This window comes from Drosophila melanogaster, chromosome 3R (genome assembly GCF_000001215.4).
Source record: "Drosophila melanogaster chromosome 3R".
In the NCBI taxonomy this organism is placed as follows: Eukaryota; Metazoa; Arthropoda; class Insecta; order Diptera; family Drosophilidae; genus Drosophila; species Drosophila melanogaster.
Genome location: NT_033777.3, coordinates 17,418,541 through 17,446,528, shown reverse-complemented (window position 1 = coordinate 17,446,528; position 27,988 = coordinate 17,418,541). Strand labels below are relative to the sequence as shown.

Below are 27,988 nucleotides of genomic sequence, written 5' to 3'. Positions count from 1 at the left end.
TATCGCCTAAGAAAAATTAAACATATATTGATTTTAAATTTTATTTAAAAAATACTTGCATATACAAAAACTTACATCGAGATATATTTTTAAAATTATTTATGTTTTCTTTTTTTTGATTGCTTCGATATGCTTTAACTTAAAGGCTCTATTTCTGCTATTTAATATTAATATATACAGAATGTATGGTTCATGCACGGAAATGCTGGAAAGAGCTCTGAAGAAATGGCAGTGTCATAACTACTGACTCGCTATAGAAATGCGGATGGTGAGCAAAGACTAGTTGAGGGACTAAGCAGTAAGAAGTGAAAAGATTTTGAACTATAGAAGACAGACGGTACAGGATATGGAGTCAAACAAAATGAATCGAGATTGTAAAACAAATCGTGAGAAAAACAAATGGCATTTACTTCCTAAAGTTCAGCAACGTGTCGGGTATTTCATTGATGTAGTTCTAAAAAGCATATTATAAGGTGTGTTAATATATGTTCTATGAGTTGATTCATCGATTGTTAACTTACATAGAGAGAGGGATCTACGCCATGACCGCCAAAGTCCGCCCATTTAGTCAGATCAATTGATGGTATAATACCGCTCTTACAGGGCACTCGTGGGTTGCTAGAAAGTATTTAAAAGTTGATATTTTATATTTTAAAACTTTTGCAGACGATGCACACTTACATTTCATGATCCGGCAAGACCATGGGGTAGATTTGCACAGTATCAATCAAGTCGGTGTTGTCGCAGATCAATCGGGATAGCTTCGCCTTGCGAATCTCCTGCAGTTGCTCGGGCGTAAATGATGAGGGCTGGTTGGGCAGCTCGTACCAAAAGCGATCTCCACGACGCAGGTAACTCATCTGGGTGGCGATAACACAGGCAAAAGTCGGTCCCAACATGGAACCGGGAAGTGATTTTTCAGAGACGCCTCCAGACCAAAGATCAATATCGGCAGGGTGTCTAAAAGACATTAGATTAATATAACAATTCAAAGGAACCCCTTCCTGAAACCTACTCAAAAATGCTGCCATAGCGCAGAACAGTCTCGTTGGGCATGGATCCGTACATCTCATCCCAGGTGTTTGAGGTGGGCAGACCGCAGAATTTTCGGAACTCCATGTAACCGGGAATACCAAACTCCCGACCGCGCTGCATATTAAACGACACCAGATCCATTCCAAACCGGGCGCCCTCCTTCTTGAACAGATGATTGGTGACCTCCTGGGTTATCGAGTCGTCCATTGCCTGGGCCACTTGGTTCATCAGACCCATGAAATATTCATCCAGCACTCCTGCACGGTACAGATCATAGGGTCTCCTGATCAAATCCGACAGACGTTTCGAGGCAATAAACTTGTGGGCCTTGGACCAGCGTTCCACGGCAGTTGGCAACAGAGAGTGGCCAAATCGGAAGGCAGCTCCAGCAAAAGAGTCAATAATGCCCGGATTCACTGTTGAATCATAACCATCCCAGTAGCCATCTTTCTGGAGCACCAAACCGAACTTCTCCATCACTTCCTTGCCCAGCAGAATGGGCAGAAATTCGTTGAAGGTGACATGCTGAACTATGGCGATATTGATGCGTCTGGCCTCCTGGAACAGCGTCTCATCATCCCAGTGTTTGTTAATCTGCGCCAATGCAGTCGCCAGTCGATTGTGCTCTCGCGCCATCAAGGTGTGCATGCACGTGAGCACCAGCTGCTCATTCACGCGAATCTCACCGCCCTCGAAACAGTACATGCTCTTGTTGGGACGCGTGCATCCCTCGTCGGGGATATCCAGCTTCAGGGGAAGCAGGTCCTTCAGGCCGTACTCCTGGAACACGGGATTCATGCGCATCAGACCTCCGTAGCCAGTTCTTAGCTTGCGGGCAAACGACTCCTTCACTCCGTAAACGGTGTTCGCATCGATGACACCAGTCAAGGTGTTGAACTGCTGACGGGAGCCTGATAAACAGAGATGAATGCATTTAAGTATCACATGAAATATATAAAATTAATAGGCAAACAAATTTTATTATAAATATACATTTATTTTAAGCTCACCTAATTTGCAGCCTGGACGAGGAGAGGGGAATCCACGCACGAAGTCAATGCACTTGACATTAAACAGGCGATAGAAGTAATCGTCATCGGGAATGCGAATCTCATTGCAGTACGGATGCTTTAGATGCAATGGTCGCTTGCAGCACTCCTCGGGATCGTTACGGTTAATGGGATCTGAAATCGATTCATATCAAATGATTCTATTAGGATTCTATTCTATTCTATTAGGACTAAACACTAATTGCCTTTTTATTCAAGAATGACTGTTTCTTTACTTTGAAATGCAGCAGCAATTGTGAACAATTTAAAATTTAAAATTTTCCTTGCCAACGCTATTATTATTTAACTTACCCAACGGCGTTCCCGTCAGCGTGAAGTCGTGATCCATGAACTGACCCCAGGCGATGACCATAACGGTGCCCGCGTGATCGTGGAAACCGTCGTCGGGATGCATGGTGCGTGAAACCACTCGAGAGAAGGGCAAATCCCGACCAGTCACCGAAATTCTGGGAGCATTGATTCCGTCCGAGTAAAGTGGACCGATCAGGCGCTGGAACGGAGCATTAGCTGCCCCCCATGTCGGGTGCTCGATGTTGTTGCAAAGGCCATCGAAACGGCGATATTTTCCAGGGCGACACTCAACTCCAGCGAAGAAGGGTGGACACACCTCACGAATCAGCGTCTTTGAGGTATCAATCGTAGGTAATCCTTTTTCGATTTCTTCATACGATAAGCCATATCTGAAAACATAATTACGTATGGAATTTAGTCGACACTTCATCTAAACCCAACTGCGGATATCGCCAAACTTGGCTCTTTCCTGCCGTCAACTTTTCGAGCAATCGAAGCCACCATAATCACTTTTACAAATACAAAAGTAACACCTCGTTGAACTAGCAGTTGTAAAAATAATGAGGCAATAAAGATTTTATAATAATAATAAATCAACTTAGTACACAATTTGTCAAAATAAACAAAAATTGGCACTATAATCATGTAATTAAGTTTTTAATAAAAATAATTATAATCAAGAGCGAAGTTGTGTTTTAAATCCATATCTAATTATCTTATCTGTTAGTTTTTTGCCAGTGTACTCATAAGATTTTTATTGAAAAATTGCAAAATTATCGTATTAGCCTAGTTAGTACCGCAATTAACGCGCTTTAGTTCGTCGACAGATACTGATGTTGATGTTGATGTCGTTGACAGTCTTATATACTTTCAATTGGTTTCCAATACAATTTTTTATTAGCGTCTGAGACTTCAGTGCTGGCAAAAACTGGTATTTGTTGGCTGAGGAAGTTGTGTGTGCCGGCACATAAATTGCCAAAGGGACCGACATTAACTCTTCCTCGATGCATGAGAAAGCGAGAAAAGCCAAAGGGAAACTGCGTCCGGCTGGCCATTGTGTGAAGATGGGAAGTGGAAAACTGTGAAGCTTCACAGTCAATTGGGTCGGCAATTTACTCGCCGAGGTTGTAGGGTTGCAGCACGTGAAAGTACCAGAAAAATGCAAAAGGGAGATCTTGAAATGCGATATCTTTCAATCGTCCATCATTGATTTACATGAGCCGTTCGCTGATTTAAGTCGTCTCATTGTCTTCATAGAATGCCATAAAGTCAGGCGGCTGCCAGATTGGCCGTTTACAACATGTTATTAGCCATAATCAAGAGATTATACAACGGCAATTCAGATGCTGCAGGTGCAACTGATGAAGAAGCTGCCCCCCCTGGTCCAAAAATCCGCCTAGACGTCGGGCTGAGTGAAAGTCGCACATGGGGAGGTGATGAGCTGAGCGGAGCTTAGGACACACAGACGCGGCGAGACTCCCAATTTGTGGCCAACTGACTCGACAACCCGCTTACCCAGATCCCACTACCCAAAAAGCACACAAAAAATAAAAACTAAATTGCCCATAAAATGGTAATCGCAAATATACTAGCATTTACGATGTAACAAAGATTAGATAGCATTGGGAATACTTTGTATGAAACAGAAAATGTTTCTTAAGTTGTTGATATGATATGGTAATTTTATTATAGAACCAAACAAGATATAACAATTGAATTACTGACTATTAAAGAGGTATATTTAGCATTTATTTCAATGCACTGCCGAACTTTTGGGTCAAATAGCACTAGTTCTTTAAATGTCTGGATTAAGTTTAAAAAAATATTGATTTTCAACTAAAATTGTTTGTATACATTTCCCCCTGTGCAGCGGTCGAATCCGCTGCAGGGGCCAATAGTTGGCCAACGGATCGCATGGCAGAAAAAGGAAAAACCAAACTGGAAATGCAGTGTGGCATCTTCCGCAGCTTCTTTTCGAGGGGCAAGACAGTCACGCGCACTCTCACTGGCTTACTGGCTCACTACTCACTACTCGCTGCTTACTGCTCACTGGCTGTTTGCAAAGCGGTCCATTGCATAATCACCGTTTGTTTACATCTGCGATGCGAGCTCCGCAAATAGCTGCAGATACTTTTTGTTTGGCAAAAATGCGGTTGCGCCAGTTGGGAAGAAGGCTTCGACGAGCTCTCGAATGCACTTCTTCGGCTGTCAGCCACTGGCCATCAGTCAAAAACGCCAGACAATTAGCATTTGCATGTGCCGAACTTTCAAAAAGAACTGTCGCACACATAGAAAAATCTTTAAAATCAAAGATTGTTTGCAATTTGGTGGAAATGTATGTATGTGAATGGAGTGAGTCATTACGTTTTCAGAAAATTTATCTAATTTCTATTTCACATTTAGAGATTAATGAATATAACTGAAGATATATTTACTGTCGAATATTATTGGTTCGCTAAATCCTTTACCAAATAATGGTACTATTTTGTTTTGTGTGCTGTCGAATTCGAGTTTAGGTTCCGATTCGTGGCGAGCATAGAACCTTGGAGGCAAGAAAAGACTCATGAATATTTGACGACTGCAGGGGGTCGTTTCGGTGGTTCAGTGGTGCAATTATTGGTAGAGCAGTGGTGCAGTGCACGACTTAACTGCCTTGTCATGCGTTATTTGGCAATCGTTATTAGCGCCGAGGGAGATGGAGATCGTGGGCGTGCCAGGGCAACTTTCAAATGCGTTTAGCGCTGAGTACTTACGTTCGGGCCAATTGAATGGAAATGTCGAGCAGCAGCTCGCCCACGGTGGCCAGTTCCTCCGGCTTCCAGTCAGACTTTGGCTGCGCCACATCTGCAATAAACGCATGTGTGAATTATAATCGAAAATTAAGTCCTACAATCAAATTTCCACAAGTCAAATTACAGACAAATGTGGCTTGAATGCCGCAATTTTAAGTTCCAGTATAGATTGTTATATATAGATTTATGTTATCAACTTAATAACACTTTTACTATTATTTTTAATTGAAAATTCATTTTTAATCAATATGACAAAAAAGATAAATTTATTTTAAACTTGATTCCGTTAAGGAAGGCTTTACTGTATTGAATTGAGGATTAACTCACGAATACGCTTGCGTGCATCCAAGTAGGCCGCATTGATGGCATCGTAGGTGATGCAAGTGCCCGGTCCATTGTTGTACGGGTTTCTGCAAGTAAATTGAAGAGAAAGTGATTTAGATTGGCAATAACAGGCAATTTGTCGCTTATCACATGCTAACCACACAACCCACATCCAGTCCTTCTGGGAAGCCTGCGCACTGACAGATAATAAAATTATTGCCAGGCCAGTGCGTTAAAAAGCCGCGTTGAAAGGAAACAGCCAAGTTCTTTATTCAGTACAGCACTTAACTTGGTCAAAGTAACATCGTCAGGATGAAGGAAGGAAAATTGGAGCAGACGCGCAGTAAACTAGAGCAAATACTTAATATCCATAAGCCAAATTATCTGGATAGTACTTTTCAAGAGCTTCTTCCCAATTTTTGCAAAGGATTTCTATTCAGCGAAAAATGGGTTAAGTGGATCAAAATTGTTTTGCTCGGAACTCTTATTTTATTGGGAGTTAAATACTACTATGAAGAAATGCAGGGAAAGGTACGAGAATTCTTATTGATCTGTTTCAGTTGGACAAAAAGTATTAAAGAACAACTAATACCTTATTTTCTTCGAGTTTTTTTTAGAATTGCGCTCTATATCTGCCTCGCAACTTGCGTTACGCTTTCCGACCGCCTGAAAATTGTAATTTCTGTGCAAATATTAAAAATGTGCCGCGACTTAAAAATATTAGCCCCCAGGAGTTTGAGAAAAAATTCGCATACAGTGCAGCGCCAGTTATCATTAGTGATGCCACTAAAAATTGGACAGCAGTTTCGGTTAACTATCTATAAAGTCATATAAAGTAGCCTTTAATTAACAGTGTATGCATATTGCAGTTATTTAACTACTGGTATTTTCGCGATGTTTATACCAAGGCCAAGCAAAAGCAGCACATAAGGGAATGCCAGTTCCTGCCGTATAAAACCGGATTTTTGGATATCTATGACGCTTTGGATATGCCCGAGGATCGGGTGGAGCTAAAACCAGGCGAACAGCCCTGGTACTTCGGCTGGAGCAACTGCCATGCGGAAACCGCAGAGGAATTCCGCAGGCACTATGGTAGACCATATTTTCTGCCCGAAGGCTCGGAAAACAATGCTGTTGATTGGTTTTTCATTGGCTTATCCGGCTTGGGTGCCCAAATGCATGTAAGTTTCTCATATTACCTTTTAGGTACACTTTACTGGTTAGTGAGATGGATTTTTGGATTAGAACTTTAAATGAATTTTTGCATTTTCGAACTTTTTTATTATCCCCCATATTTTTCTAACTTTTGGCTTTTTACAACTGCCCATTTATTATCCACACTTAAATTCATAGACAACAATAGAGAATTGTTTTATTTTCTAAAGCACACTGATTTATGACAAAAAGAATGATAGTGCATTCTAGTAATAATCAAAAATACTTATTCTCCTTCAAATCAAATAAATAAGAGATTTTAATGTACTTCCTGACACTTTTATTTCAAAACACCACTGTTACCAAATGTTATTTTACACAAAATGTAGATGTGTAATAACCTTTTTTGCTTATATATGTCAAATGTGGCCTGCAGATTGACAACGTGAGACTGCCATCGTGGCAGGCTCAGCTGGCGGGCAGCAAGCGATGGCTACTGGTTCCACCTCCCGAGTGCTACCTGCAGTGCCGGAGATTCGACGTGGTGGTCCAACAGGGCGACATAAGTGAGAAGTCACTCGAAATGGTACTTAAAAAGTGCACCCTCTACTAATAAGCATATTTCCAGTTGTGTTGGACACGAACAAGTGGTACCACCAGACCTTTGTGCAGCCGGGAGCCATCAGCCTGACCATTGGAGCTGAGTACGACTAGAGTTAACCGGCTGCATGCGGTTTTTCCTCGTGACAGGAAATGGCTGTCCCAAACATCTCCATTCGGATTCGGACACAAATATGGCCAACTGTTACTGTTACAGTAACAAACTTAACTTTAACTTTGCCATATTACTCTGCTTTTGCCAGCCGGTTTGTTAATTAAACTCCAAAAACACGCAAATTTCTTATGTCGAACAGCTGCGTCTCAGCAGCTCGGGAAAATCGAACCAAATTGGGGGGCCACTGCCACTTCCTCGAATGGTGCGACATGTAAAACGCGTGTCAGGCGACAACGATGCGTGTTAACAATGCGTAAGTATTAAGTAATTACAACAACAGCTGGAGCAACTGCAGCAGCAGCAGCAGTGTATTCAGAAAATCTGCCCACAAAATCCGCAGCAGCATTGCGAGCTCACGCAACCCAAAACCATTTCGGCTAAAAGCAACATTTTTCACGAACTTGCAGATATTTTACCCTGTCACTGGGTAATTTTCCTCCGCTTTTCAGTTTCCTTTTAAAATTTTTGTGGGCTTAGAAACAGGAATCCAAGCACTAATAGGATTACATTTTGTTTCTAACTGACACATTCTGATCTGAAGCAATTTTGTAAGTACACTATATAGATTTAGATGTGAGAAAACATATTAGATAGCTTACCTACGAAGTTCTTTTCAAAAAACATTTAAAATTAAAATAGATTTTATTTATTTTGGCAGGGCATCTAGCTATCGCCTTGCGTAAGTAACAACTTTCGTGCATATTTCTTGGGCAAATTTGTCAAATTGAAATCGAAAATGGCCATGTCTGGCACTTAACTGGTGTGCCTGTTAATTTTGTACCAAAAAGCCAGTCGAGAGCACTCTCGCACAAAATTTACGAGACCCGGTTAAGTTCAATGTGCGCATAGCCAGAGTTTTGGGCCAACTAGAAAGTGGCTCGCATGCGGCACGCACTGCGTCTCTTGCTGCAATCCACTTTGGGGCCAGTCCACTCCTTTCGATGCGGCTCGTCCCGCCCCAGACACGGACTTGTACTTGTTATCCTGATTGTAAAGTAAAAACTAATGTTATGAGTCCCGGGCTGGGGATCGCAGGTGCGCTGAGAGCCCCGAAACGCCAACACTTCCTGATCGGTATTGAGTTGCAGCGGTCTGGTACACGCGGCGTATGCGTAATATTGTGAATAATTGCAAAAGCGTGTCGTAAACTCGCAGCGAAAAATATTCAAATATCATTTATCTATGCGGCCTTTTACAATCTTTTTTTTTCGGTTATATTTCTTTAGAGACTCTAGGGAGCTACTTCGCTTACGCAGACAGTGATGCAGAAAACAGATGCAGATGCAGATACAGATACAATTGCAGACTTTTAGCAGACGGAGCAGAGGCCGCAACGAAAGTGGCCCCTGGCAAAACCTGTATTTAACTTTTAAGTAGGTTGCTGCGACCAATTTTGTTTCTCTTTTTTGCTTGCATTTTTCCCAGCTGACTCTGGTCAGCCAGGTTCAATAGCCAGGCCAAAGTCAGCGATAACGACTTGGCCCGATTGACCCCAAAAATTAGCTTCGCTTCGCGGTGACCCCCAGCACTCGAAGACAATCGACAATTGAACAATTTGCAATCTCAATCTGGATCGTGTGACATTTAAACTATGTATATCTGATGTCATAAGTGCGGCACTGTAAAAAGTCATAGACCATTTTGCTCATTCATGGGATAAGCTCAGTAATAAGCTTAATCTTCAGAAATTATGGATATTTGGTCACAGTTTATATATTTTTTTCCTGTGCAGACTGAAGTTCAGTTCGGAAGGCTCCATGTGTTGGCAGCGTTTCAAAGTCACTTTTCGAAATCATCTAGATACAAAAGTTTGCCATCAATGGCTGCTGCAGCCCCACGGCAGCTCAGGTGTTTTTTATTTTATTTAAGTATTTTTCTTTTATTTTTCCTTTGGCATCTGCAAGTGTTGCAATGCCATTTGTTTTGGGTTGCCGCTGTTGCCTTGCTATTTTTGTTTGCGGCTTTTTATCGTGTGGTTTTGATTTTTTTCGTTTACTAATAAATCGCGCCGGTCTGTCAGGTGACTTCATGATGCGTTCGTCTGCATCGCATGACTCTGAAAAGCCAAAAAGGCTGTCGTCGCCGATTCGAGGCCAGAAACCATTTGCTGATTGCCATTAACGAGCTGCCGTGACAGCGAATGAAACATAAGAAGCCATCATCACACCTGAGAACCCATTTTCCGAGCCATATGTTATTTCCACTACTGTGTTTTTCTACACCCTCTGTGGAGTATTGCCGGAACATAAATCTTTGAAGTGCAGGCCGGTACCATAAGATTTCTGCTTATTACTATTACTAATTAGAGTGTCTACTATGAATCGGAGGAGGACTAACCAAGTCACGTCCTGGTGTCCGAGAAGAATAAGTATTTATTTATAGAAAAAGCAATGAAAGTTTCTTGTAGGGGTTCATGAAATTAGCATGCGATGAAGACGTCGGCTGTCAAAAGTTACTACTAACTTAGTTACCCGCGTTCAGCAACAGATGCAATCAGTTCGCTCAGCAGGCCTCCGACCAAGATATTTGCTGGGATGGTATGGGAATATCTATCCCTAGGCTGTGCAACTTGCAGACGTCAACGTCAAAAGCTGGTTGCCGAATGATTGCCACTGCTGTTTGTGCTACTAATGATTGGCTCAAAGCTCGTGTGTTGTGTTGTCGTAGGTGTAGAGCCATGTTTCCACCGCTCAAACAAGCTGAAACCAAGATTTATGGGTGTCAGTCGGGCAGTTGTACACTGCGAACAAATTGCCTCGAAATGGGGGAGTAATAGAGACTTCCAAGATGCAATGCAACTTTTCAGCTTCACCTGCTACAACTTAAATGTTATGTAGTAAGTTTTTAAGGATTTTACACATTGGTCTATAATTATGACTTCAGTTTTTTAGTTTCTTATACTCTGCGCAACGTTTCGGTGTCAACGTTCAAATATTTGAGCCTCAAACATAACCCAGAATGCCACCAAGCCACTTTTTTTTTGCCACAGCAGACATTGCATACATTTTCTATTTGTACTCACAAAGTGCCGCGAAATAGATTCACATTGTAGTCGTAGACGGAGGAGCGACCGGGTCCGGCCAACAGAAGTGCACAGTCGGATCCGTGGGCCGTCTGGAGTTGCTCACCAAACTGATGGTACTGCGCGTGCGCCACCGCCGCCAGTGACAGTAGAAGTATTCTGCAAAGATACGTAGGCAAAAGTAGGTAAATTAACACGTTATGCTGGCAAACAAGCGGGAAAACAGTCACGCCCCTTTGACAAATGGCAACACGCCTGCGGCCAAAGGCATTAATCAGTCACTCGGCTACTAGGAATAGTAATAAATAAGCACTGAGAGAAAAGTTGGCCAAGTTACAAATTTGAAAATATTTATTGGCTAATTTTAAAATATTTATAATGAGATGCTATTGGCATTTTCGTTATAGTAAAAACAAACTATTATAGTATTGTATATTATATAGAATCACAGATTTCATAGCATACTTTTAGTTAATATATTCAAGTGACAACCACAATAATGTCGGTATCTATAGAATCATATGCACATTCTTATATGCAAATTCAACTGTAAGTGGCAGCTGTCGGTCGATCGGCGGAGTCGACGGAGTCGATGTGCCCATATCCCCAGTTGCATGTTGCTTTTTGGGCTCCCCATTGTTTCGGGCGTTTCTCTATCTGTCGGCAAAAAGGGGCGGCTGGGGAATTTGACATCTGACAACTGGCAACCTTGCTTTTATTTCGCTGATTTAAGGCGATCTGATTTATGACTTGCAGCGCGTGTTAATCGCTTGTTAGCTTTTGTCGCCGCACACAAAGCGAAAGCCAAAAACAAAAAAAAAAAAACCTTATATTTTCGGTCAATTGTTAACGGCTTTTGATAAGTGTTGATATTGATTGCCATTGTTGCTGCCGCCTCCGGCTAACAGTGAAAGTAAGGTGTAGGCATGCCATGCCCCTTTTCTTATATAATCGAAAATAAGGTTCACCTCAAATACCCTTTAACATATTGGCATCGAAGTAGCTGGATTTAATTGAAATTTTGAAAACAATTGATTACTTTGTTTATTGCGATCACATTAAGTAACTCGTGCAACCACGCAGCTTAGAATTAATTAATTGATGCTCGATAAAGATTGTGAAATGTTTTAAGTAAGCCGCAGATAGAACTTCTGTAGCAAATGCAGTAAATGTATATATTTAATGCGAGTTATTGGCGGAGTCTTTGAAATAAATACTAAATGGATTTTCAACAAAACCCAATGCACTATAAAATGGCGAAATTATGAGTTTGCACTCGGCAGTAAATAGTGAAAGTATTTTGCTATCCACTTGCTATCAAGGGTTTCATTAAAATGAAGGGCACAGAGTTTCCCGGCCATCGGTGCTGCTTATATAATCGCCAAGGGAAACAATAACGCACTTAAGTCCTTTCACTTTTTGCTTGACAGTTTGGTCTTTCTTTTCGCTGACCAAGTCAAGTGGGATACGTTTTAAGTGTATCGTATCACATTACTAAGGTTTAATGAACTCGGCTCACCTGCGTGCATTTTTATTATAGTAAAATAAACATATGTTTTTTTAGATAATAGCTCTAAAGTGTAGTTCTCGTTTATAAAAAGGTTACTCTGTAAGCTTTAAAATCATTCGAAAAACTAGAACTTATTTGTGAACAACATGAAGTTTGTGGCTGCTTTATTGGTCATATCCTTGGGAATCCTAGCCTTGGCTGAGGCCGATCCAATTGTGGAACAGTGTCCTTCGCCGTGCACAAGGGAATATAGACCAGTGTGCGCCGAATGGCGTAGGCATATTAGGGGTACAACACGTCCCGTAATCAGTCGATGCACTTTCGCAACTGAATGCGTTCTTAATAACCACAGATGCAGAACGAATCAAAGTAAGTCTATATTCTCAAAAATTTTAATAAATAATATAGAAGCTATTCAAAACTTAACAATAGATTGGGTTACCATCGATGAGACACGCAAATGCAGGAACGAAACTTCGGATTGCGATCGTCTACGAAAATTGACCTAGAAATAAAATCTCTTGATAACATCTGTGCCTACAATAAACCTATATAATTTGCTTATTTAATATATTTTCATTATCAGATTACAAATCTGACTTATCAGCTGTAGTTACTTGTTCTTACTGATAACTTGCTCTATCTGACGTTCTATTTTTTTGACTTGTCATCAATGAATTTAGAAGACTCCATTTTTTATATAACATAAGTCCCTTGAGGACCTTTTTGCATGGAATAAGCCTTAACATGTCATATTAAATTCGACTTTGATTAATCACAGGCTCAATAAGAAAACAGAAGACTTGCTGACTCTTGGCCAATGTGCGGTAATAATTTGGGCTTTACGGCTAACACGATTTGCAACTCTTTACGCTCCTCGCTTTAACTGAGTTAAATGAATATTAAATCTGGTTACCAGCGAATTGCTTTCATTTCGGTTTTCGCACAAGAGTGAATTTGGTTCAAGGCTGCCCTAAAATAATTCGTGTTTATGATCGCTTTCAGAGTGCCTAGTTCATTAGCCATCATGACAGGGCAATTAGAATGCAAACAAAACGCACTCGCCCACACAGATGTCGTTTTCTTATTGGGCCGACATCGTGCCACGCCCGAACAAAAACGCGTGCCACAAGGGGGCAGTGGGCTTTTTGCAGATTTAATTGCCGGACCCCAGATGCAGATCAGAGTTGCAGGCCACTGCGTAAAGTCAATTAATTGTTGCTCGCCTTTGGGGCGACAGCTTTTGTGAAAGGCCAGCACGCAACGTCCTTCTGGCCAACCTGCCAACCAAGCAATATCCACACAACAGGTATGTACATACATATATGCATATGTACGTATCTGCAATTTATGCACACTCGCATGCATATGCAATCTTTACACCTGCCCGCAAGAGTCAATTAATTTCGGTTCGTCGATGGCTGGCAAAACGACTTTTACATAAATCGCACCACTATCTAAGGCACTTGGCCACACCACCATGTATCTTTCGGATGACACACATATGCCGGGAAATTTGACCGCTTTATCGGGGAATGCAAATCTCATGGTTCAAAAATTATGCAAGAAAGTAGAACACAAATATTACAAATACTTAATTATTTATTAATGAATAAAATACAAGTTAAAATACTCACGAAAAGTGTGTATAGAGCGAACAAAGAACGGGCGCAGTTGCCCAATTAAAGTCACCATATAGGACGATCCCTGCCATATCTGTGCATATTTTAAAGCGCATCCAATAGTTGACATTTGCTAATAATATGTTTTTCCACATGCAGCGCTACGTTAATTGCCCAGTGCATTGTTAGACTTTGTATGTGGATAGCTCTGTCAATGGTATCTGCTGCCACTGATGTCATCTTAAAGCTGGGAGCTGGGCTCCGACTTTGAGCCCCCGAAAGGGGGCGTGGCAAGTGCATAGGACTTTTTGTTCAGATCTTCTTTGTTTGCAGCTTGCCACATCACTCGTATTGTTGAGTTTTGGCTCGTATGTAAATTGCCACTTCTTAGGCAGTATTTGATGTCATGAAAATGTGTGGAAATGACTTTTGTAATGCATAGAGAAATTTATAATTTATCTTCGCTGCGTTTTCATTGAAAGTGATAGAGCATTGTGAATTGAAAACGTGACAGAAGTCCGAAAATATCTCTTAAGTTTATCTCAAAGCTGATATGTGACGATAGTCGTTTTCGATGTTGGTGATTAACTGTGCTGAGGTGGAAATATGAAAGCTAGCTTACTGAAGCTTATAGATTTTTCAAAAATATGTGGATAGCGTTTTTAACATGCCAATCGAGGTTTGTGGGAAGGTCCCTGGTTTAACTTCACACCGATGATATAGATGACATTGCGATAACCGAGTGGAATTTAATATGTATATTTTAACTCAAACTAATACTTTTAAATACAATGTAGATTTTGGAGTACATTTAATATTATTAAACATTGTATTGTAATATACTATCTATAAACAGTGTGAGCTTGAGCTTACCTCAACATCTACTTTTGAAATTTTTAGATCACCAAGACTTAAACTCCAAACCGCTCATTAGAGATCATTTATCTTTTGACTTATTACTACCCATACACCAACCGCATTTAAATAAATCCAAGTTAAAGCCACTCGATCGCCACGAGCCCGAGTACCGATAATTGACGATGTGCAAATATCGCGGTTGTGTACTATTGCACTTTTAGCCACTCCCTTAGCCCATGCTGAGTGGATCTCGTTTCTGGGCAAGATTGCTAATGCCAGAGCATGCTGCTTTAATTGTTGCACTTAGCTTTACTCAACTCTGTGCTCTGGCCAATTGCTTAATTGATTCTGGCCAGACAGGTAGAGTTAATGTCCAATGTCTTCACATCCGCCTGGCATTTTGCAGGCAGCTGGGAAAAAACATATCGAGTGCGAAACATATCGAATCGATGGGGCACACATGGCGCATACTTGATTAACGGCAGAGCAATTGCAACATGACGCACATTTATGTGGCATTAGTGTCGCCTCCTATATTTGATTGTACCATAAATTGGCAATGCAGATTTGATGGCACACAGTACAAGGAACGATAAGCGGGACATAGCTGCCTTAATTCGCTCTCTGACCCACAAAACGTTTGCGATCCTATCGCTGCGAGAAAATCTATTTGAGCTCGCTTAGCTACACGGAAAAAAATGTCATAAATTACAAATCTATTACTCAACTATTTCAAAGATTTGGTCTTATATTTGTGGAATAAACAGTTGGCTGAAATATAACCGATTTTACCAGTGTATATATTAAGTATATGTAAATTTATCACAAGGCATACTTTTTGTATTATTAGACCTACAATTTCCATTTTTCTGTGCAAATTTTTTGGCATGTGAAGGGTTTTGATATATCACCCGAACGGCACGCAATCGCGATAGCATCGGACACGGCTAACGTGCAGTTTATGGACTGCATGGTCTCGAATAGAATGTAACCCAACTGCAGCTGGCCAGCGAGTTGAAAGACCAAATATATTCGGCTTTGATCGCCACATCAACTGACTGATAACCAAAGCCGGCAATCTGACTCTTTTAACAGCTTATTAATTGGGCGGCCGCCCCTTGCAGATTTATACCTGGCCAACTCGCGGCTAATTGCAAACAAATTGCAGTGGCTAAGCCACATCAGCTAGACGAAGTCAGTGACAAATTCAATGCCAGGCTTATTGACCGAAAACGAAAACACTCGATGCAAAACTGGCTGCAGCCTGCCATTGATTGTGCATAAATCAAATGAAAACAACTTTTGCGCCTGACATTAATTTTGCACGCAGAGAAAAATTTCACATAAATTAGATCAAAGTGCTGATTGACTTGCAATCAATTAAATATTAAAGACTTAAAAGCTACGTCCATATCTTATATCACTACCAAATCGTAAACCCGAATAAATCTTGATTAGGGTCAGTATATTTACCACTTATATGTCTATAAATTTTTCTCAGTAAACTGTGCTGTGTGCGTTGGCTTTCGGCGAACAAGCCGACCGCCTTGACTTTCTTAGCCGAGTCTGAAGTGCACTTCTCCGCGGCGTCTGAGCATCCTCAAAACCAAATGACAGGGAGTTGCGAGTGGGCCACGTGAGCAGCAGACGCCTTTCACCTGCCCGGGTCCACCACCAGGTTGCCCGAAATAGCTGCAACAATTACCAAATTTTGTGCTCGTACTTCGGTTTAGTGCGGCCGGCTCAGGCATTCAATAGCTCGGCAATGCTTGGCAATTGGCACATCAGCTTGATCATCGTCATCATCATCAATTTGAGTGCGAATGTTGCAAGCTCAAAATATATACAAAAAAAGGCAACCAAAAAGGAAAAAAAAAAAAATAGAAACCCATGAGCACTCCACTTGGCCTGCCTACAAATGAGCCAAGTGAATATTCGGGTTTGGTTTTTTTGTTTGAATGTTGCGTTGCCCAGCATACCGACATGCAGCATACTTGTGCTTTATTTAAATAGTTTTCCGAAAAATATCCATGTGCACAGACACAAAATATGTAACTGGCGGTTGCATCTGTTACTGTTCAATTTGCACCGCTGCCTCACAGTTTTGCCGCCAGTTGCCACATAATTTCTGACGAGTGCACATACAAATCAAAGGCAGCACGCGATTTGGGTTACCAGGGCTCTCACGATCCCATTCGAGATCCAACCGGAGATCTGCTGCGAATTGCGTCGACAGCCCCTGCATTTCAATTAGCAATCTGCGGCGGGTTCTCTGATAAGCGGACAACGCCGCCCCGATCGCAACTTTTCACTTTCGGTTCTCACGCTGGTGGGCGGGTTAATTAAAAGGATCACTGACAGAAAATCAAAGCTGACTTTTCATAAAAAAATTTAAAAATTATTTATAAATATGAACGACATACTTTTGTAGACTTTCTTTTTCCCTTGTCATAAAATATATACTACAAATTTGTTTAAATAATAAGAAACCCTTTTTCATTTCGACACAGAACATAATTTTTAGAAATCTTCGTTGCACGCACAATGTACCATTTTGTCATACCCATTCGCTACACTTTCTCGACCTGTGAGTCGGCACATAAATAAATAAATAAACTATTTTCACCCGAACCACAGACCGAACTCGATCACTTTTTAGGGGCCCAAAGATCGCAATGAGGCACGTAGTTGTATCTTCAAATCAGTGTAAATAGGCGACCCACCGCAGGCGTCCATTCATAAAGAGCAGCACGTTTGAGCACTCGTCCACTCAATCAAACCATTGCCACCATCCTCTTCACGATCCATGATCCCTGCTCGTTCGACTTTCTTTTGTTATAACATCAATCAGCAATGTTCGCGAAATCAAAGCAACATCAACAACAACGTGTAGGGCGCAAAAAATATCTAATTTACAAAAATATAGCGAAGATAGAAAACCCATTCAAGAGGTGATCGTTGCGGGCAGGCATGACGTGAATTTGGCGTTTGAAAGTGAAATGATTTTGAGTAATTTCCGTTAATGTAGCGCATTAATGGCGCATCATCAGCAACATCCGAAAAGAAGGCGATCTTCGAGTCAAAAGTGAATGTTGACCAGCGTTCACTTCAAGAAATCGAGCAATTGCAAAATATTGTGTATCCAACGATACACATATATATCCATCAATGTAAGGCCTCCAAATGATTTGTTTCAATGCTGCCACCGCTCTTCTCCGGGGCAAGGGATTGCATGAGCTGTGCGAGTAATTGTGGCAAACACATCAGACAGACATTTTGCCCAAATATGGGGAAAACAACGGCAATATGCTACCACAAGTCATGGCTTTTGCTGCCTCTTGTCTTGTGAACCTTGTAAGGCGGTTTATGTAACGAATCCAGCGCCAAACATATTGCCATTTGGCCACAAACAAAGGCCCAAAAACACTGAACGATATGGGCACGGTAAAATTTCTATATATTGAAAACCCCACGCTGCATTTTTGGCATCTCGAACTATTTCTTTAATGACCTTAATGATAAGGTGAAACATTTTTTCCGTTCGGCTCCTTACAATGTCTTTTAGTGTTTTAACTCGCAGTTGGGCACAAAAGAAACAAGAAAACTTTTAAAATGTTTTTTACTTTTGGCCAATCCCTAGTATTGAATTTTGAATGCCGTTCAACATAGGGAAGCTTGACTGTGACAGACTATGGCTTTGGCCCTCATTAATACGCACCACAATGCGACTCCTTATCGTTCGGTCCCGATCTCGACTTCGTTCGATTTGAGTTCGATTTCGATTGGGATCTTTGAATGCACTTCGCATGCCGCTTTCCCAATTGGCACCAACGCCCTGCCACGATTGTCTGATTTATATGCGAGCATGCAAATGGAATGGTTGGAGTGCATTTTGCCGAGTCAAAAGGTGCCGGCAGCCTTGACACAAATTCACCCAGGAGAGCGACAATCGCCCCCTTTGGTCCACCGCTCACCACTCCTGTACCGCAATTATGTCTTCATTTTATAACAGTTTGCGCAGAGCTCGGGACCGGATTGGTGGCAAGTCACGAGGCAGATGTGGCCTGCGAGTCGGGAAAGCCAGGAAATCAACAGGTTGCTCCGTTTCTGGTCTTCTACATTTAAGGAGAAAGTAAATCGCTGCCTGATCGATTTCAGCTGGCAACTGGTTGGACGTGAAGTTCAACATCCATCCACAACAGGCATTGTGAAACTCGCTTTGAACTTCGCATCAAATGTTAATGACCCCGTTTGGCCAACAGCTAACAGCACAAGACCAAAACTAAAAAAAAAAAAAGAGGTAAGCTGTTCGGTTCTTGGTCATAACTATGTTTTATGGGGGGACTCGGAAAAACAAATCAGCGAACGAGGCGACCCAGCAAACAACGGACAATTAGCAGGCGTTCGCTAAGTTCCACCCAGCCGGATTTTTATGCTCATTGCAGTGTGCCACGTTGGCCAGGTAATCGAGGTGTGAGCAGCTGCCGGCCAACTACCGTTAGCCAACAGAACTCGCCGGGAAGTTATGACCATGTTCCCCAGTATATGACAAATCACCTGGACACGCCCGCCTCGACTAGACGGATTAAAACGAGGGCCAGCTTCGGCTTAGCCTTGATTTAAAGCGGATAAGCTCCGGCTCGATCGCCTTGCACTAAGTATAGAAATGGCAAATATGACATAGTACATGAATCGTTCAAAATTTAATAACCAAGTAAGATAAATAAGTTCATGATTTAATCAGATTAATTAACTCTGTGAAGCCGAGTTTCAATATATTTTTAAAAGAAATCAAAATAATATTTTAAAATTAAGCTGTTAGAACTGTTTCAAATTTTATTCATTTTCCGCATTATTTAATTTTATGAGCAACAATTAAAAGTGCTTCATTTTTGTACAAGGAAAGCTTTAAGTACACTAATTCGAAAAATGAACGTAAAAAAATATAATACAATTTTGAATATAATTAATCTTTAAAGAAAGAAAGTTAAATGGTGATTTTTTAGCACTTCGTTACATTGCAAGAAACCGATCCGAAAATTAGATCTTAACTGCCAAAAAATCGTATTGTTCAAATTAGCTGTGCATATAATGGGTTTCTTGTATTAATTTCAACTATTTATAATGATCTAAACAGTTGTTTGTTCGAAAATGGCCTGGCGCTTAAGGCCTTATCTTTAACCCTATACATAATTGCTTTTTAAATTGAAACCGAAATCTCCCGCTGAGCTCTATTTTAAGACCGCATTGGAGGTGTGACTTGGAGGTTTTCGTCGGAAGCTGAAATGGCCAAGAGCGTGACCTATACGCTCATTAATTCCGTTGCTCCAGGCGATGATTTGTTCATCATTACGAGCTGGGAATGGCTCGTGGATGGTCAGATAGAAAGTGGCAGGAAGCCATTAGCATGGGAAGTTGTTAGACAAGCAAAAACCTAACCAACTCGGCTAAGCAGTTGGCCTGAATATAAATGAAATAATCAAAACACATATATGGCGCAATGCCATTTAATCACTCGTCAAAAATCACAAGAATTCACCGCACAGGCCGAACGAAAGCTTTCTGTGCCAACGACTCAGAACTTTCCAGCTAACACATACATGGAGAATAATAAAAAACGACAAAACAGAACGGGAATGCCGAAGAAATGTTTACAGAAAGTTGTCATGAACCAGCAGCAGACACGTAAAAATTACATAAAAATAAGCAGAAACATGGCTAGAACCAGTCAACGACTTGGTCCAGACATTTCCGAGACGCCCAAACGCTCACTTGCCACACACAGGAAATTAACTGGAAAAATGTGTACCAAATCTGAAAATGCGGCTCATTAAAAAATAGCCAGCGTACATACCTTAAGATCATTTTGTTGACGTTGCACGTTGCCACTTGGCCGTTGGCCGCCGTTTTTAATGAAGTCTCGAAATGCGTTGGGTATATGGGTAGGATTTTGCTTATGTTTGGTTAGCAAATACTTAAGCTGTGAATTATTCCAATTATAGCAGACGATGACCCACGCTTAGTTGGCCTCAATAAATAACGAACGGAGTCGCGGGGAGTTTACAAAAGAGTTCGTTGCCTAAGTCTTTTGTTTGGTGCCAGAATTTACCGAGTAACGAACACTTGTCGCGACTGCGGGTAAGTTTTACTATCGGGTTTCACCCTTTTGTCACTAATTTCAACTTCTTTTCCAATGCACTTTGTTTCCTGCACACTCACTCACTCACACGAAAGGGCCTCGATTTCTTTTTCTTTTTTCCGCCTGCACAACCGCCACGGAGTGTGTCCAACAATTAACTGAGCTCCGCCAGCCGATGCTGCCACAGAAAAGCCAAAAAGAAGCTAACAAACGTTGCCGGCCCGCCGTCGACGCCGGCGTCTGCGGAGCAGCGATAGCAGTCAACAACTTCGGTTATCAGCTGCCAAGTGCCGGCGGCAGCAGCAGCAAAAAGCAAAATATATTCAGACGCCCCGAACGCGACTCGTTTTTGAGTGAAAGTTTGAGTTGAGTCGAGTTTGGCTGCGTGTGCTTTGTTGTGAGGTGAATGTTTCCGTGGTGGGTTTTATAGAGCACAGTTTGTGTCTTAAGTCTTTTGATTTCAGTGTCAGATATTAATTTTTCTTAATGGCAAACAATTTTTCTAGACATACTTAGGTGCATAATTTTATGAAATTATTATTCTAAATTAAGATTCTGACCTACCTATATTATACATTATAAGATCTGTAAACAAGCCCAGGATAATAATGCGAATGTGTCACTTATGGGCACATAAATATAAAAAAGTATTGTTATATACTGGAATTTATTTTATTTTCAGCAATGAGAAATTTGTTTTAGTCATTAATAAATTGACTGTGAGTCTATTGAATGACATTTAAAATTGCTATTGGTGGTCAAATAAATTATTTAAGTACTTTAAAATGCAATAAAATGAGCAAAATACAATTTATGGCCGATGGCAATATTTTGCAAAAAGTTCAAGGCTTGTATTGTATTACATTGCACTGGAATACAATTTATTTACGAGGCTTGACAACTTTTAAAAAAATCCCCTTGTGCTCATAAGTAATCTAGATTCAAATATTTTCTTAATTCTTTCTTATTACTTATAATTAACGTTAAAAAATAAGCAGTGATAAAACAAATAATTCATATATTTGCAACAATAAGATCCAAATAAACTTATATGAAATCGGGTAATTTGGTGCTATCTTAATCTAAAGCTATTACAGTCTGTGAAACCATATACTCCCACACAATAAAACACATTTCTCTTTCAACAGCCAACCACTCGGTAATTACTTAGTGACGGCTGAGCCCCACAAAGCAACTCCTACTCCGGTATCTGTGATCTTCAATGCCCATGTAAAAATAAAATCTCAATCTGCAGTCGTTTCTTTTTCTTACACGTACTTATTCAATTTGCTAAACCGAGCTGCACCTTCGACAGACCAACTTTTTAGAGCCTCGTCAAATCAGCGGTATATCAGTACGAGCCAATTAATTTAATTTGTCAAACCGCACATACAAATCTGGCGAGCCTTCATCATAAGTCAAAACTCGGAGGGAGCAATGCGAAGGAGGCTAACAATAATGAGCGTAAACCAGAAAACGTCAAAACGGAGGGCAATTGATATTAATTTCGCTAAAAAAAAAATAAAACACCACCAAATGAAGTTTTCCTGTGGTAGATTTGGCTGTGGCAAACAGTAGAGTCCGTATCGATTTTTTTTGGCCTTTGGCTTTGGGCTGTTTTGGGTTTGACAATTGCTTTGCATGAACGCACGAATATTGTGCAACATTTTTGGACCGGAGCAGCAGCAAAAAACAAGATCAGTATTAACAATGTACCACGCATTTTTTGAAAAGTTGTTCGTGCCACGTTTTTGTTCTTTTATTTAACTCAATTTTTGCTCGCAGTTGACGTTGTTGTATGAGCATTTAATGCCGAAATTTTGTATTATCGGCCCGGTTTGACTGCCTTGAGTCCGGCTGACTGCTTTTTCTCTATTTAATATTATGAGACTTTTTTTCGTGGCTTTTTGCTATTTAAACATGCTAGTAATTTTTAATGGCGTGTGACATTTTTGTTTACGCACAGTCTCAATGTAGAGCAAAACATTAGCATGTCGCCGGTATTAGTTTACCAATTTTCTTGCTGCCATTGAGGCATTTGACGGTGTCTTAATTGATATTTATCGCTGGACGATTGCCATGTTCATCATAATAGAGTCGTGTAGCCGACAAAAAGCTCATTACTTTAGCTGACTGGTGGCTGCATGGTAAACGCGCCTACAATTTGGCCATTTGATTAGCCTCACCTCGTCATGGTCGCCGGGGCCCCAAATGGCCGATCCAATACGGCACATAAAATCCAATTTAATTAAGTTGGACTCTCGGATTGAGACGCAGTCGGAGGATCGAGACTCAGATGGAGGCCCACAAAATCACAAAGTAGCAGCTGCCGTGGCAGACAACCTTGCCAACATTCTTAACGTGTTCAAGATTTTTACCAACGCACTGCATTTAGGTTTGTTGTTGTCGCGTTCACTTTTCAAATGCTTACGAAATGTCAATATTCGGCACAAAGTTATTTGTTATTTGATCGGATCGATTGAGCAATTGTTGATATACAATTTTTCTGTGTTTGTTCTTTTTGTCTAACGGTTTCTCATTGATTTGTTAGCTAATTGTATACGAAAAATGTAATTAAAATTAAAACGAGTAACTGGAAACCACAACGCTCGCATGTTAGCTTGACAAACGAAAAATAGGTAAATAAAAAATGTTAACACCTAGATCGCACAGCTGGCGACAACGGTGCGAATGAGTCATATTGCACCAGAGTAGAGTTTCAATTAGTTGCAAATTACGTGCCTAAAGCTAAGAACCAAACCTAAAAAATGTTATGCCGAGTAATTATAAAATATTTGGTATTAAAAGCATACTTGAACACATATGAGTGATACACCCAAAAATGGTTCACACACTTGTGTTTACTTTCTAAATTTCAGAAATCGCAAAATGATTTTACGTAATTTACGTAATTCAATGTTGCCACCATGACATTTCATTTTTACCATTTTTTCATTATTATTGCCCACCTATCAAACCTCAATTGGGTTTGCAATTTTTTAAACAATCGTAAGCCTAATTTGCTTTCATTGTTATGGATAATAAACGGACCCTGAGCTATATATGGCAAGGTTAACCATTATTTTGGGTCTCCATCACTTGAGCCTATATTTTCAAAACTATTTTCGCAAATGCCTTACTTCCTGGCAACCGCGATCATCGCGGGTGTTTCTTTTTTGGCTTACCAATTGGCCGGCTTAATCAAGCCTTCTATATGCCAATTAAATCCATGGCTGCTAGTAATGTTAGTTAGACCATAATTTTATGAAAAAGAGCCTTCTATGTCTTGCTAGTCATGTTTTATGCATAAATTGATTTAAGAGTTGAAAATGCGTCTGCGCATGTAGTATATATCTCTGGTTTTTTCTATGAAATTTTGTGTTCAGCTACATATAACAACGCTTGCTAAGGTATGTGCTTCTAACTTGAATTCATATTTACTCATTCATATTTTTTATATGAATAATAGCAGGTGGTTGTTGAACTCTTTCATTCTGATTTATCATCTGCTAAACACTGAAATTACAAAACTGGATCATTGGAGTATATTACAGATAAAATCTGACCTCAGTTTCTCCATTACAACATTATCAAAATTGTCATATAATTTAATTTTTAACATAATATGTACCTTTAACTGCATTCATGTTTTTTTTAAGTACTCAGGTATCTGCTATAAAAGGAGTAATTCCTTTTAAGCCAAGTATCAGTTGCTTCCTACTCTACATTCAAGCACACAATTAAAAGACCTATTTCAAAATGGCACTCTATTATATTTTGGTGATCAGTGTCCTGCTTGTCCTCGCCCAAGGATCGTATTTGTCGTCGGTGAATCAGGAATCCGGGGTGGGAGTGCATCAGTCTGGAGCTATTTCATCTAGAGCTCCAGCTGCCGGAATAACCCGTGGCTACTCCGCTGCCCCTCAGACCCAACGACCCATCTCTGGATATGGATCCCTCTCTGGTCCTGTTGGAGGATCCCGTCGAGTGCCCGTAGTTGGAGTGACCGGATCTCGTCCTCGTGGTGGAGCTCCGCGTAGTCCGTCTGCTGGAGCTCATGGACGTCCAAATGTAGGTGGATCTGCCCATGGAAATTCCTACCAGAATCGCCAACGCAGCCAAAAGCCTTATTAAGAAACAGAACTTATCATCAGCAAATGACCAAACCTAGATCTACATCCTTATTGTCACATTCTTATTCTACTCTCAAACCTTTTTCTATCGCAAATAATAACAAATGTTACATAAAAACGAAACTTGATTAAGATTATTTTACAATGGCAGGGATAAGATTGAGCATTGGGGAATATTCATTTCATAGGCATTACCTAGTACTTAATCCTTAGCAACAATGTCACCTTTAATGAACTGGTTAATACGCCAATTTCAGCTTTAGCGACAAGTTACGCACTCAATTGGCTGCACTTCATGATTTAAACATTTCTTGAATAGTTGCCCAAAGCGAGTAGCCATTTAAGCTGGGAATATGAATTCGATTTTCAAACCATTTAAAGTTACCAATTTGTTGATATTCGGCTATGTTAAGACGCTGATTCTTGAATCATTAAAATAAGCCAGAGTGCTAAAATAAACAATAAACTAAAGCGCATAAGCACATAAAGCACATATATATACATATGTAGGTTTTAGTACATCTTATTTCGTGCATAACTCTTTAATCATACATGTTTTTTTTTAAATAAATTTTTTATTTTATACATCCTACGATTCTAACTGCTTTACATTTTTTTTTTTTGTAATAAATCTGTATGTTTTTACTGACATTCAAAAATTAAAAAAAAAAAAGCTTACTTTAATTATGAGTATATCCCTTGAACATAAAAATCCCGAGTCCTTGCTAATGAAGTCAACCATAATATACACATAAATATATTTTTTTTTATATAAATATAATTTTTATTTTGATTAACATTTTGTCGGGGACTAAATCAGCTTTTGGAATTAGTATGGTTAATGAATCCTATTGCGATTCTGGGCATGTTTAGCTCCTCCGCCGATAGCACGTCCAGCGCTACCGATAACAGCAGGACGAGAGTTGGATCCAATTTGACGACGACCATAAGAAGACACAATACGAGGAGCAACTGAACGAGCAGCTGAAGATTTCGTCTGGTATCCTGGGGCCGATCGCACTTCGGGGAAACTAATAGGAGCTCTTGATGAGACACCCCCCGCAGAATTAGTTTCCACTGGCAATAAAGGTTTTACTTGCGTTACATGGCATCCTTGAACAAGGAATTTCAGAAAACAAAACACGAAAGCAAATCGAAATAGCATTTTTTTTATATTTTTTACTTAAGATCAAAAATGAAATTCTTTATTTCTAATCTTTTTTGTGCAACTGATGGTTTCTGTGGATTTGCTTCCTTTTTTATACGCAAAATCTTTATTAATAAATATATGGACAGCCATAAATCTAAAATTACTTTTTAACCCTAATGATATAATTAGTTTAAATGTATCTACTGACTTGTAAAAGTGTAACAAATCTTACACGGGAGTTTCACGTTTCCTTATACATTAAATTCCCCGAACATAACATAATGTTAAATATCATTCACTAACCTCATTAACAGGCTTCAAAAAAATTTAATAATAGTGATTGAAATGGGCAATTTTTTATTATCGGCGAACCATGTTTTTTTGACGTGTGGTCATTTATACGCCCTTAAGGTCACATTTAAAAAGTTAAAATGTATAAAATAAATCACATTTGTAAGAAATGGAGGAAAATAAGCTCTTACAGTTTTTAACTTATTTTTATTTAAAAAACTTATAAAATACCATCGAGTGAACTGCCACCCCGACTCCTGTTCGATGGGAAAAATATTTGATCCTTTAGTCAGGACGAATATGGCGCTGTAGCGGGCTGTCATCTTGGTTGTTTTGAATTAATGTTTCAGATTGACCGGTGCTTTCATTTGATGTAATTATAAAATACCAAAGCACCTTATTAAACAAATACTAAACATTTTAGATTTCATGAGAAAAAAGTTCATTTGCCTCCGAACCTTTCAAGATTTAAATTGGAGGGCATTGTTTCACGAAAAAATAATTGTTTACATTAAGGAGATTTACATATCAAGTTTAATAATATAAAAAGGCACTTTGTTTCCTTTTAATACAGGTAAATAAACTTAACAATAGTTGTAAACAAGACTTTTTGTTCAATATATATAACTATAACTTTGAATTTTCTATTCTAACTTTAAGCTTTACTGACATTAAAAATTCATCTTGACAGATTGTTCACAATTGTTGTCTACCAATTAGCTCTGATAGGTATTTTTGTATTTGACGAATGAAAGATCTGCGGTTATGGGAAATTAAAAGATTTTCCTCGAAATTTCTTTAATATTACACATTTTTTGACCATTTAAATGTTTATCCATAGAATACATGTCTAAATTGTTAAATCAAATTGGTTGGCAAAAAAATTTCTTATGACATAAGAGATCGATGTTAATTAATATGAAAATAAAATAATTTTCAGCGGTTAAGAATTAGATAATGATTATCAAAGACGAAATTATTCGTATGTATGTATTTGCACTTAGTTTTTTACCAAAGTAATTGCATTGAAGATATTCTCAATTTCTTATAAAATATTCAAATATTTTGTTTATCAAATTTTTATTTCCAGAGTATGGCTATTAGAAATTATGTTATAAAAGAGCTGTGATAAGATCATTTAAATGATAATAGGGCTTAGAACATTTCGTCAGATCGGGATGGGATGGTGTATAATTTTTAAGGTGTTTCTAATATGGTTTCTGGTTGCGGTTGCGGTGGACATATCCTGGGGTAGCTCCACCTCCGATGGGACGAGCATAAGCGCTTGCAGAAGAACGACGAGGAGCACCACCATGAGGACGAGATCCGGACACTGGAACTTCGCCCACTCGACGAGATCCTCCGATAGATCCAGAGATGGATCTCTGACCATAGTTAGGACGCTGAGCTTGCGAAACAACTGAGCGGCTCTGGGTAACACCAACGGCAGGAGCTCCAGATGAAACCACTCCAGAGTGATGGACCCGCACAAGATTCTCCTGCGCAACTGGCGAAATATTTGATCCTTGCGCCAGGACGATTGTGGCAATGAAGACAAAAATAATACGAAGAGCCATTTTGATATTCAGCTTTGTGAGTATTGCTTGTAAGACAACTGATGGTTTTAGCTGGAAATGGAAAACTTATATACATGCGAGACAACCCCAAAATTTAGAACAGCTAAGCATGTAATTAAATATTTAAAAACAATTAATATCTGACTCACCAATCTCAAACATCTAAGTAGTGCTGTCTTGGATGTCAAATAAATGATTTTGAACCTAAAAGCTTTGCTTTAATATATGTATGTATTTAATTGGA

General features: G+C 39.8%; 6 protein-coding genes and 2 long non-coding RNA genes across 8 annotated transcripts; 3 read left to right on the top strand and 5 right to left on the bottom strand.

Moving 5' to 3' along the window:
• Positions 1 to 29: 29 nt before the first annotated feature.
• On the bottom strand, positions 30 to 20,761 carry cysu (Curly Su). The gene is made up of 10 exons (NM_142370.2): positions 20,309 to 20,761; positions 10,465 to 10,623; positions 5,516 to 5,598; positions 5,150 to 5,240; positions 2,397 to 2,785; positions 2,046 to 2,219; positions 1,016 to 1,946; positions 682 to 960; positions 522 to 618; positions 30 to 454 (listed from the first exon to the last, which is right to left on the bottom strand). Exons 1-10 carry the CDS (start codon positions 20,317 to 20,319, stop codon positions 407 to 409), a joined length of 2,262 nt encoding a protein of 753 aa, NP_650627.1. The 5' UTR covers positions 20,320 to 20,761; the 3' UTR covers positions 30 to 406.
• Positions 5,801 to 7,561, top strand: CG14331 (uncharacterized protein). Its single transcript, NM_001104354.2, has 5 exons — positions 5,801 to 6,043; positions 6,130 to 6,321; positions 6,382 to 6,693; positions 7,104 to 7,233; positions 7,296 to 7,561. The coding sequence occupies exons 1-5, from the start codon at positions 5,825 to 5,827 to the stop codon at positions 7,379 to 7,381; spliced, it is 939 nt and encodes a 312-aa protein (NP_001097824.1). The 5' UTR covers positions 5,801 to 5,824; the 3' UTR covers positions 7,382 to 7,561.
• Positions 12,099 to 12,538, top strand: CG44090 (uncharacterized protein). The gene is made up of 2 exons (NM_001275738.1): positions 12,099 to 12,343; positions 12,407 to 12,538. The coding sequence occupies exons 1-2, from the start codon at positions 12,121 to 12,123 to the stop codon at positions 12,481 to 12,483; spliced, it is 300 nt and encodes a 99-aa protein (NP_001262667.1). The 5' UTR covers positions 12,099 to 12,120; the 3' UTR covers positions 12,484 to 12,538.
• On the bottom strand, positions 13,659 to 14,148 carry lncRNA:CR46053 (long non-coding RNA:CR46053). Its single transcript, NR_133412.1, has one exon. It is a non-coding gene; the product is annotated as a long non-coding RNA:CR46053 (long non-coding RNA).
• lncRNA:CR46052 (long non-coding RNA:CR46052) lies at positions 16,423 to 16,767 on the bottom strand. The gene has a single exon (NR_133411.1). It is a non-coding gene; the product is annotated as a long non-coding RNA:CR46052 (long non-coding RNA).
• A 3,565-nt stretch (positions 20,762 to 24,326) lies between the features above and the next one.
• On the top strand, positions 24,327 to 24,839 carry CG14332 (uncharacterized protein). The gene has a single exon (NM_142368.2). It carries the CDS (start codon positions 24,353 to 24,355, stop codon positions 24,725 to 24,727), a length of 375 nt encoding a protein of 124 aa, NP_650625.1. The 5' UTR covers positions 24,327 to 24,352; the 3' UTR covers positions 24,728 to 24,839.
• A 700-nt stretch (positions 24,840 to 25,539) lies between these two features.
• On the bottom strand, positions 25,540 to 25,891 carry CG42835 (uncharacterized protein; the record flags this gene model as incomplete). The annotated part of the gene is made up of 1 exon (NM_001202316.2): positions 25,540 to 25,891. One exon carries the CDS (start codon positions 25,889 to 25,891, stop codon positions 25,565 to 25,567), a length of 327 nt encoding a protein of 108 aa, NP_001189245.1. The 3' UTR covers positions 25,540 to 25,564.
• Positions 25,892 to 27,234: 1,343 nt separating this feature from the next.
• On the bottom strand, positions 27,235 to 27,770 carry CG42834 (uncharacterized protein). Its single transcript, NM_001202315.2, has one exon. It carries the CDS (start codon positions 27,742 to 27,744, stop codon positions 27,376 to 27,378), a length of 369 nt encoding a protein of 122 aa, NP_001189244.1. The 5' UTR covers positions 27,745 to 27,770; the 3' UTR covers positions 27,235 to 27,375.
• Positions 27,771 to 27,988: the final 218 nt, after the last annotated feature.